The sequence below is a fragment of the Anabrus simplex genome, chromosome 1 (assembly GCF_040414725.1).
Source record: "Anabrus simplex isolate iqAnaSimp1 chromosome 1, ASM4041472v1, whole genome shotgun sequence".
Taxonomy (NCBI): Eukaryota; Metazoa; Arthropoda; class Insecta; order Orthoptera; family Tettigoniidae; genus Anabrus; species Anabrus simplex.
In genome coordinates this window covers 1,097,742,776-1,097,755,203 of record NC_090265.1, presented here as the reverse complement: position 1 = coordinate 1,097,755,203, position 12,428 = coordinate 1,097,742,776, and the positions used below count along the sequence as shown (strand labels likewise).

At 36.3% G+C, this 12,428-nt stretch overlaps 1 protein-coding gene across 1 annotated transcript in view; it reads left to right on the top strand.

Annotated features, from left to right (window-relative positions):
* Trs31 (trafficking protein particle complex subunit 31) overlaps positions 1 to 12,428 on the top strand; it is a 55,352-nt gene that overhangs the window by 33,460 nt on the left and 9,464 nt on the right. Inside the window, exon 2 of the mRNA XM_067137286.2 lies at positions 6,194 to 6,320. Within this exon, the coding sequence (XP_066993387.1) occupies positions 6,194 to 6,320 (127 nt within the window). The remainder of the gene's footprint in view (positions 1 to 6,193; positions 6,321 to 12,428) is intronic.

The following is a 12,428-nucleotide window of genomic DNA, read 5'->3' as shown; positions in this document are numbered from 1 at the left end:
CTAACCGGTCATTATAATTTGTTTTCGGTGGATCACAACCAAACCTGTCCCTATCAGTGGTTTTCGGAAGAATACAGTGGTTTTGTCACAAGTCAATACAGACTCTTGAATCAATGTGTGAAAATGGGAAAGTGTAGAAAACCCTCTTCAGGAATGCCAATCTCTAAGTCCATAGTCTTTTCAGCGTTGTCACACAGCTGAAATTCACTTTAGAAGTAATTGTAAAAAGTCGTATATAGGCTCTACAGATACATAGTACATTACCAATTCCATCTCGATTGCTATGATACGCACACTGCATAGCGGTTTTGCTCTATAGATAAATCATATTATAGTGAAAAAAAATTTGTTTAAAAAAAAAATCTGTCTGGCATGAAGGTCCAGAAGGAAAATACTTTCATTGAATTCTTATTTATGTGCTCACCACCCTAGTAGGTTTAAATAAACCTTATAAATACGTTGTAAGACCCATTCTCGAATATGGATCTGCATGTTGGTTTAATAAATTCCCTAGAGAAAGTTCAAAGAAGAGCGATGCGTTTCGTAACTGGGAATAGAAGGAATACCATTAATTGGGAAAGTCTTGAATCTAGAAGAACTAGAGCTCACCTGTGTGGTCTTTATAAGAGCTATACGGGAAGGGCTGCTTGGAGTTGTATTAGGAATAGGTTATAACCTCCCTCATTGTATCACTATTTGCAGCGATAGCCAGGAAGCGTTAAAAGCACTATGTGCAGTTAAAACAACATCAAAAATGGTATGGGAATGCCAAAGGATGTTAGATCAGCTGTGTGAATTTAGCTCAGTTACCCTATTACGGGTCCCTGGGCACACAGGTATCAGTGGAAATGAAGAAGCTGACAAACTAGCGAAACAAGGCTCAAAAGGTCCTTTTATAGGACCAGAGCCCTTCCTGGGAGTGTCACTCCGAAGCGTGAAACTGGTAATATCCCAGTGGACAAACCAGTCTCACTTAAGACATTTGGAAGAGGTTAACTATAGCAAGGCAGGCACGTGAACTTATCAAAGGGCCTAGCCAAAGTTATAAAAAGGTCCTGATAAATTTGAATAGGACCAGAATGCGAATGGTAGTTGGACTGTTGACAGGCCACAATACCTTACAGAGACACCTACACATCATGAAAATCAGTCAGGATCCGATGTGTAGAAGATGCGGTAGGGAGGAGGAGACCTCCGCGCATGTGTTATGTCAGTGTGAGGCTCTTGCAAGCACTAGACATCGATACCTTGGCTCACATTTCGTGAGCCTGGAAGACATCAGGAATGCCAACATCCGGGCACTGGTATCCTTTATAGGAGCACTAGGTCTGGACTAGGCAAACCCGTTTAAGGGACACAAAGGGTCTTCACAGACCTACGTGTGGAGCCCTGCGAAGGCAGGGTTCACCCATTCTTTACCTATCTATCTATCTAACCTCCCTCATACTTATCGAGAAATTATCATAAGCATAAAATTAGGGCCAGAAACCAGCATACGGATGTATTGGAAATAATTAAATTGTGTATGAAACTGTACATGATGCTGGATTTAGAATGACTAGTAGTATTTCTTGTAATATTTTTTTCCATGGAATTCCTTTTTGTACTTGAGTTGTTGTAGTTGTTGGGTAGTATGATTTAACTTTATTATCACTTGTAGTGTTAAGCTAGTAGTAAGTTCAATCTATAGTATTGTAATTTGTAGTGTTAAGTACTGGAAATACTTAAGTTGTGTGTGAATATGTATATAATGACACTGGATTTAGAAAGTTTAATTAGTAGTATTTCTTGCTTGTTGTAATGTTGTTGTTGTTGTTGTTGTTGTAGGGTAATTACGGTTTAACTTCACTTTATTATCACTTATAATGTTAAGCTAGTAGTAAGGTCAACCTATAATATTGTAAGCCAAATTGTTAAGCACTGTAAATACTTAAGTTGTGTGTGAATTTGTATATGATGTTGCTCGATTTAGAATATTAAACTAGCAGTAATTCTTGTTATATTTTCCTTCCATATATCTGCTTCTTGTACTCTTGTTGTTTGTTTGTTTGTTTGTTTCTTTGTTGTAGTTGGGTAATTATGTTAACTTTATTATCACATTACTGTAAGTGACCGTTGCCACCGGGGTATTTCCCATTTGCAATTTATTAATAATAATAATAATAATAATAATGAGTGACAGAGGTTTAACGTAATTTGGAAGGAATGTTTTGCGTATGATAAATGAGTACCAGTTAACTATTGGGGGCAAAGGCGGTCATGCGTTGAGCTAACCACTCCACCCCACCCCACCAAGTGCCAACGTCATGGATAGTGGAAGCCTTCACCTTCCCCCTTTCCAATGGCTTTCATGGTTTGTACGGAGATGACTTTGCTTTTTGCTTTTTAAATATTAGTATTCATGTTTATTATGTTTGTTTATTCATACCCCTGCTTTGTAATTCAGTGACCATGGAATGGCTCTAAATGTTGTAAATTATATTTATATTTACTTGTATTTATTTCCTTTTTCCTTATTGCACACGTTTGTTGTTGTTATTGTTATTACTACTACCAAATACAGTAGAGACAATACACGACACTGAGCGAGATATCGAGGGACAGCTATTGGAGCTCACTCTAGCGGATAGACCTGAACGGTACTGATTCTGTCATAAGAGCACGTGCATTTTTGTGTGAAGTTTTTGGTGTTATTTATGCGTTCTCAGTGAGTTGACATAATTAAATAGTAGCGTGTGCCATTCCTTGATATCTCCTCTCAACATGAGGGGAAAGGTATGTGCTGTGTTTGGCTGCAGTAATTACGAAGTAGAGAAAAATGCGCGGTCGTTCTTCAGGTTCCCTCGTGACAAGAACATGTAAGTAATATTGTGTTTGGATATATATTCTTCCAGTGACAGAGATTTTTATAGTACTTCATAATCTTCTGACCTGCTCGACCCATGTTTTAACGGGCTTAAAATATAATACGCATATTTTATTGTATAGTGCAGCAGTTAACCTTCAATACCGATGTGTTGTTGTAGTTGTGATCTGTGGGTTTTGAAATGTCACAGAAGCGATTTGGATAAAGTGTACAAGAAAGAAGGGATGTTACGCTTGTATAAGAATTATAAGATTTGTTCAGATCATTTCCAGGCCAGCGACTTTAAAAATCCTTGACTATACAGCCAAGGGTGTTACATTTTTACTCAAATTGTACGTAGATATTCCTCAAAGCATCACTATCGACAACATTTTCAAACTTTTCTTTCTTTTATCCCTCTTCTCAGATTAAATCCGGGATTTTATAGATTTTCTTTCTGTTAGTAGGCTTCATGTTAAGAGGAAAATTGTCCAGCTATTAAATGTTAATTCATTGCATCATATGTGTAAGGAATGTGCCGATATTTTTATTGACAAATGTCTTAATGTGATGATGCAATGTTTTTAAATGAGGAAAAAGACAAATCCAACCGTAAGATTTCAGGCAGGTATGCTAAAGCTAAAAAAAGTAATGCATAAATGAAAGATCAAGCCATTTCACAGCAGTCCATTTCACACCTTGTTTATATGTCTAATTTCAGTCTTTGAATAATAACCTTTTAAATAATTCTTCATTCATTTATCCATAATTGCTTTAGCAACTTCAAAGTTAATATCTCAATAACTCCTTCTAGACGTAATTTATTTATCCATTTCCCTATATACATTTCCATTGATATTTGAATTTAGCGCGATTTGTTCAGGTCAAGTCACTAGGAGCGCCACCATCGAATTGTCTCCCATTTTAGCAAGGCGAAATCCGTAAGTGTCGTGTATTGTCTGTACTGTATTTGCTACTACATATCGCTTAACATGTAAATAAACTAATATTTAATGCAGTAAATAATGCTTATCTCTTCGGATTCATTTCTTCGTTGCGTATTCGTTTTGCTATGACAACATGACTTCTTTATGATATAAATAAATATAAAATAAAAGTATTTCTTCCCAAACATATTTGTTATACGTGCACCAATCAGATAACCAACTAGGGAAGTACCTCTTACTAAGGTGCATAATGTTTTTGCATACATGTATAATTGAAGAATTGAAGATCCATATACAGGTAAGTGGGTCGCCCATGTGGTAGGCCTATTACGCGTCATAGGAAACTGAGTGAACTGGCTGTGCAGTTTGATCACATTGCTGTTAGCTTGGTTTCAGGAGATGGTGATGTATTCGAACCCCACAGTTGGCAGGTCTGAAGTTTTTTTTTGCCCGTCATTTTCATTTCAGGCTAGTGCTGTGTCTGTACGCTTATTTACATCTTAAATCCTAGCCCTCTTTCCTATCCAATTCTTGCATCACAACCTGTCTTCATGTGATTTAAGCCAATATATATGTAAAAATCTGGTAATGTTGTAAGCTTGAGATACACCAACTTGTAAGCTGAAAATATGTTTAAAATGCCAAATGCCGAAAACCGTAAAAGTTCTTAGTGGGATGTAAAGCTGTTAGCATTATTATTAAAAGGAAGGACATATGTCTTATGTGTAAGTCCTTGAACTTGCAGAAACCGCAATGAATTATTCAATCTATATTCCCTCCCCCCTTTCTTTAAGAATGCAGTTATAGTAATGCATACATCAGAATCAGAATAAAGGCAGGAAATGTTTAACATTATTTTAAGCGAGTGAAGGAGAGAATGTATGACTAGCTCATGTTGGCGGATTCGAGTTCGGCGGTATTTGAAAGTGCTCAAATACTCCAGCCTCATGTCTAGATCTACTGGTACATAAAGAACTCTTGCGGGACGAAATACTGGCACCTCGGTGTATGTGAAAACGATAGAAGTAGATAGAACTAATATTCAATTGTGCAGTGAGCTTGAAGCTGACCTAATTTCCGTTCACGTAGCTTGGCACATTAGTATTCCTATATGTTTCCTGATAACCGTGAAGATATAACCAGCCTGCAGGCTGAAAATATGCCCAATCTCTCTCCTTAGGCTACGGGTTACCGGTATTGAAGAGAGAAGGAAATGTTCGCGCAAAAGAAAGGGAAGTCATTGGACTTTCGAAAATCACACTGCAAAGACTTATTAAACAAATTGCATCGTTTAACACGCCCCTATTTTCAAGAATATGGTTATAGTACGCCTACTGCATATCAAAATAAAGACAGATATATGTAACATTAATTTGAGTGAGAAAGGGTGTTTATTTCCTAAATTTCTCATTGAGCGTGGAAACCGACTTAATTATGAATATCTTGATTTATTTCATCTTAACTTTTATCATTTACTAGGGTAGGGAAACATTTATTATCGGTGTTTACATTGAGGTTAGTTTGTTTGGTTATGTCTGGTGATTTTAATATGTAACCAGGCAGGTTGGCAGCAGTGATCAGCCATTACAAAATAGAGAAAAGAAGAGCATCGGGCGGCGATATTTACTTTCTGGGGTATTTCGTTACGTGGCTATTACTATACTTGGGGCTTACAGCTCACTAGATTGATTCAACTAGGGAATATCGTAATTCAACATAACAAGTTAAACATGCTAGAGAAAACCACAGTGCCGCTAACTGCACACAAGAGTTTGAAAATGTAGTTCGTGACTGGGGTTTGGAAGGAAAAGTTATCACTGTTTCCAGGAGCTGAGAGGGCAAACAATGAAAATTTTTGGTGTGCAGCCCATACTCTACAATTTATTTAAATAAAGCTGTCAAGGATACTGTGTGAACCCGATTAAAATTTGATTAATCGTAAAGGCATTCAGTTAACTGATCAAAATTTGTATCGATCGACAGCTCTAATAATAATAATAATTATTATTATTATTATTGTTGTTGTTGTTGTTGTTCAAATGGTAACAATATCTCCGCATGGATACTGCAAGTATCACCACGGTATGCAACCCGCCTGTCCGCTGCTCTCTTCTCATGCGGCAGCCAACCATCTTGAGCAGAGCAAGTAGCGCCTGCTTTCTAGAGCAACTACGTGATGTCTGCCTTAGCAAATTACCTTCAGTTTTCAAAGGTTTGGACTTTGGTTTCTCATATCACTAGTCTTAAGGGAGGCAGAAAATCCTGTTGTTTCCCCCCTTAAACAATCACCACCCATATTCTTTTGTGTATTATGTTTATTCCTGTCTGTAACTCTGACAATACTATCCATAATGAATGCTGGATTGTTTCCTTTACATGTACCTCTTTTGTTCGTTTGCAGACTTGGCGACATGGGACAAGAAGTTGGAGTGAAAATAATTGATCTTTTCTTTGTTCGTGAGAAAAACTGCAAGCGTGAAATCAAACTGTTAAATATGCTCCTGTTTATAAAATCAACCCTGTGGAAGGTATGTACAAAAGTAGTCTGATTATCTTCTGTATCAGTAATTAGAGAGGTATAGAGAATAAAAAAATAGAGAATTAAAAAGTTAAAAAAAAAAAAAAATTGGCAGAACACCAGTATGGATTCAGAAGAGGCAGGTCCACATTTGACTCAATATTTACATTGCATCAAATGATGGAAAGGTATTGGGAATATGGAAAGGACAGGGTAGTAACGTTTCTAGATATTGAAAAGGCATATGACATTGTACCGAGGAATTTGGTATGGAAAACATTGACAGAGGCGCAGATTGGGAATGAAACAATGCAGATGGTAAAAGCATTGTATCAAAATTGCAAAAACTATGTTAGAACTGAAGTGGGTCAAACTGAATGGTTCAGAGTTGAGACAGGCTTAAGACAGGGAAGTGTATTGTCTCCCTTACTCTTCATTATCATCATCGATAGAATTCTACATAATGTCAAGAAGAAAATGATGGGCGAGCAAGTAAAGTCTATGCTCTTTGCTGATGACATTGTAGTTTGGGGAGATAATGAAGAGGAAGTACAGGCACAAGTTGATGTATGGAATGAGGAGATAAGAAATTTTGGAATGAAAATTAGCGCTGTGAAAAGCAAGATCATGACGAGAGGTAACGGAATATCCAGGGGAGTGATAAGAACAGGAAATTAATGTCTTGAAGTAGTGAAAATTTTTAAATATTTGGTCAACATGATGTCACAAGATGGAAATTTAGGTGGAGAATACAGCAGTCTGTAATTTTCTACCAGTGTGTGAGAGATATTGTATGGAACAATGATGTGCCAATGAAGTGCAAGAAGGTTTTATACTCGTCATATTATAAACCTATACTGACCTATGCTTCAGCAGCCTGGACGTTGACTAAGCAGAACCAAAGTAAGATACAAGGAGCTGAAATGAGGTTCTTGAGGAGCATACAGGGAAAGACAAGATGAGCTTGAATATGAAATGAGGAAATAAGGAGAAGTGTGGGAGTGTGTAAACTTCAAGAAGAGATTGATATAGCAAAGCTGAAATGGTTTAGACACATGAGTATGCCAGGAGAGAGAATGCCAAAGAGAACATTCGTGGATACAGAGACTGCGAAGAAGCCTAGGGGACAGCCTAGAATGAGGAGCTCTGTTGTGGACTGTATTGCAAATAGAAGAGTCGATAGCAATAAAGTACTAGAAGAGGAGTGGTGGAGGGCTTTGGTTCACTACCCTACCCAGAGAGAATCTGGAAAAGGGAATGGTTGAATAAGAAGAAGAAGAATAGAAAACTTTCGTCTTCTATACTATAAACTACTCTGAATCTCAAAATATATCCTAACTTAAGGTTGAATCCATAATAATTTAGACTTTGATACAAAATAGATATTAACTACACTGAATCTGGAAATACAGTATATCCTAATTTAGGGTTGAATCCATAATAATCTAGACTTTGATAGAAAATAGAATGTATAACATTTGTTACCAACATTCCCTTCGTCGTCACACCTGTATCATCCACTCTAGGTATGGGTGAGGTAAGTTATCTATCCATTATCTCTGTTGAGAAACAGTGTTTTAGTTTCTCTCCATATTTCACTATGTGTATGTGACAGAGAGAGAGAATGATTTTTTTTTTTTTACTTGCTCAAACTGCACCCTTAAATTTGTTTGTTAAAGTAATTTTTTTGAAGGTATATTTTACATACCTAAAACGTTTTTGTATCTTTTGGTATTAATATTATGAACAATAATGATGACTTTACTTCTGATTTAAAGCGAGGTTACCAAAGTTATTTTTAAACAAAACATGTTCAACAAGCACATCCATTCATTGTATACATAAGTACATACATACATACATACATACATCTTCATTGTAGACTGTTATAACTTTCAGATTGTATATATATATATATATATATATATATATATATATATATATTTTTGCCACCATTTCAGAATGTCACTGGGTTTACTTAGTAACATATCATCCATTCCCTGTACAGCAGAAGTCCATTATAGCGAGAATTCATAACGGTAATTAATGTACTCGCTATAACGGATTTTTGTTATATCCAATATTTTGTAAAAGTCGGGAAAACCCCACGCACATTAAAATCAGTATGAAACAGCAATCAATTTGTTCAAAACTTGTGTTTTCGCGAATGATATACACACTATGGCTTACTCGTTTGTTATTTTTTGAAATACGATACTACATGAACTGTATGTTTAATTTCATTCTGAAAAAATTGTATCACTTCAATGGCCTCTGTGGCAAATGTTTCAGTTTTCTTCTTCGAGTAGCATCACCTAACCTAACCATATAATGTATGGATCATGAAATCATATTTGAAGTGCTCATAGAGAAATGATAACCTCCTTGCTGCAAATTTACTTGGGAACAGCCTTTCCGAAATTTAACTAGACGCAAGAAAATATAAACTACCCCCTGAATCAGTGATGTACTCTGCCATATCTTGGGGTGTATCACATTCTTACTTACTTAATTTCTGTATATAATATTAAGCGATCGTATAATTCAGCCTTTATTTCTAACAAGTTAACAACTGCTATTGGCCATGTTATTTAATGCTTTAATATGAAAACATGTTATCCTCTTTCATTTTGAATTTTCTTTTAGAGAACAGCATTCGATGGGTATTACTAATCGACTCTGACATCACCTTCGAATGTTGACAATAGAGCTCGCAAGTGTACATAGCAAGAAAGGAGAAAAGGATAAAGTACCGAATATGATCTATCGCATTTTGTGGTAAATGTTTCAATTTTCTAATTCAGACAGTGTCACCTAACCTAACTTAACCATACTATATGTATCTTTAAAACATATTCCAAGCACCAGTAGAAAAATAACATTCTTGCTATAAATTTACATGGGAATATTCTCCGAAATTTAACCAGATGCTAGAAAATATAAACTAACCTCTGAAATCAGTGATGCACTCTGCCATATCTTGAGGTGTATCACCTTTTTACGTAATTTCAGTATAGAGTATCAAAATTAAGCGATAGTTTACATAGCCTTTATATCTAATGAGTTAACGACTGCTATCGACCACATTATTTATGCATTTGTTATGTAAACATTTTCTCCTCTTTCATTTTTAATTTTCTTTACAGAACAGCAGTTACAGACTATGAATCTCATTGTTGAATCCGTACTGACGGTTGAACTTCTTACAAAATAATACAGAAACTATTTTAATCCTCCTAGTCAATACTATTGCCTTTGCTGGCAGGACCTAGTGTTTACAGTCTTCTACAGTGTCTTCTGGTATGGGCTTGAGTAATTTTGTTACTTTCATTGATCTGTCTCTATCTTATACTTGGCTTTGACAATATGAAAGTGACTGAGGTATGAGCAATGCTAGTAGTGCCATTCCTTCTGCAGCCAGTCCCTGCTATGAATGGTGTGAAAATGTTGCTCATAGGGTCGGTTGGTGCATGTATTTCAGTGGGCTTGGCAGACTGATATGTAATAGCAACTTCTGGCTTGGTGAGGAAAGCAACGGGGAACTGCCTCACTCCTCATTTCCCTAGTACGCCTCCAGTGATGCCTAGGCCATCTATGACAGCTGACGGCGGAGTTGTTGAGGATCCAACCAGCCTTAGGGCTGAAGACTGAACATACAACAGTCAGTACTATATATTTCTTACGTCCAATTAAGACTAAAGAACACACATAAATAGACATGTTTCGACCCGGCATTGGGTCATCCTCAGTAAGACATGTATAATGTATTAAAAACATAGGACACACACAATGAAATGTTATTTGAAAAGTTTTAAAAAACATGAAAGTTAAAAAAACTAAAGAAAAATATGGCACATTCACATTTAGCAATAATAATATACACATAATCACCAATGTCCTAAGAAAACAGAACCTAAAAATTGCTTTCAAAACCAGAACACTAATGAAAGAATATTATTTAACTCTCACACAGTAAATACTAGCAATAAATACACACATTCTGGGATATATAAACTGGAATGTTAGGAGGTCAAGTTACGTCGGACAAACTGGTAGGAACTTCCTCATAAGAAATACAGAATATCGCAACGCTTTAAAATATAATCGTTTCTCTGCCATGAGTAACCATCACAAAGACTATAATCACAATTATACTACAATAGATCAAGATCTAAAAATTCTATGTGAACAAAAAGGTCCACTACTCAACATTTCAGAGAATTTTTGCATCAGTATGGATAAGAACCCAGCCCTCAACTTAAATGAGACAAATACTCCAATTCTCCCTCAAGCCCCGCCCAATTTCCCCACTCCACTTCCTTGCAGCAACACGTCTTGCGTCTCAACTGCGGGAGCAAGTCAGTCGAGAACTGGACTCCACAATCAGAGAACACGGGTGATACAAGCGGGCCACGTAACGTAAGTTTATTTTTCGTTCTTCATAACTTAATCAAAATGTTGTTCCTGTGAGTCACCACTTTTTCAAACTTAATTCAATTTGTATTATCCATTTTAAGACTAAAATCAGAAGGTTCAACTTCAATAATGCTTGTGTATATCAGCCCAGGTCGGAACACAAAAACTAAGCCAACAATATACAGATACCAGTTGATCCACACCAAAGGACAACAAAAAGCATTGAAACAGAAAGACTTCCAGCTAAAGACTGTTTTTAATTATCAACATTTCATAGTTTTAACTTCATGTTTTTTAAACTTTTTAACTAACATTTCATTTTGTGTCTCTCCTATGTTTTAAATACATCATACATGTCTTGCTGAGGATGACCCAATGTCGGGTCGAAACATGTCTCTTTATGTGTGAACTTTCATCTTAATTGGACCTAAAAAGTATGTAATATTGACTAGGAGGATTAAAATAGTTTTGGTACTATTTTGTAGGAACAGCAGTTGATGGTTATTACTGATCGACTCCGACATCGCCTTTGAATGTCGACAAGAGAGCTTGCAAGTGCACATAGTGAGAAAACTACACCGAAGGTCGGATTTTGTGGCAAGCGCTTCAATTTTCTTATTCAAGCAGCATCACCTATCCTAACTTAACCGTAGTATATGTATCATGAAAACATATTTCAAGCGCCAATAAAGAAGTGATAAACTTCCCACTATAAATTTACATGATAATAGCCTTTCCGAAATTTAACCAGACATGACAAAATATAAAACTAACCTCTGAAATCAACGATGCATTCTGCCATATCTTGAGGTGTATCCCGTTCTTACTTAGTTGCATTATTTAGCATTAAAATTATGCGATTGTTTACTTCAGCCTTTATTTTTAATGAGTTAACAACTGCTATCAGACACGTTATTTATGAATTTATTACAAAAACATGTTCTCCTCTTTCATTTCCATTTTTCTTTACAGAACAGCAGTCGAGGGGTATTACTAATAGATTCTGACATCACCTTAGTTGTGAATGCTCTATTGGTGAATAATATCTAATTCCCTCCATGGGAATTTAGAATTTTCCATTCACCTTAGAATGTCGAGAGAATTCGCTGGTGGACGTAGCGAGGAAACAATACCAAAGATCAATCGCATGCAATATAATCGCTGGGTGCATAAATATCTGTAACAGAAAAGATCGTGCACGCTTAACCGCTCGTAATAATGGATGTGTCAGTGATAGGGCTCTCATTGTAACCAAAGGATAATACACAGTTTAGTATAGAAATTTTGAAGGGACTGAAAAAAAACTGTTGTTATAATAGGGTTCTTGTTATGTGCCGTACTTGCTATATCGGACTTTGCTGTATTTCCATTCCAGTTCTCCTTTTACCATCAAACATCAGTTCCATAGCCATTTCATACTTCCCTTCTTTTTCCAGCTTCTCTATTACTTCACATTTCTCTTCCAGCCATGATTCTCTTGCCTGTTCTGTTTCTCTCTTCAGTTCATTATTCGGTCTTCTGTACATCTGTTTCCCTTCTTCTGTCCCCATAGTGTTCCACTTCCATCTTTCTTCCATCCTACTCATCATGTTCTTTGTTACCCATTCTTTTCTTATAAGTTTGGACTTATCAGTCTCAAGTACTTTCCCTGCAGCTTTATTCCATTTTTCATTTACCATTTTCTTCATTGTCTCCTCTGTTC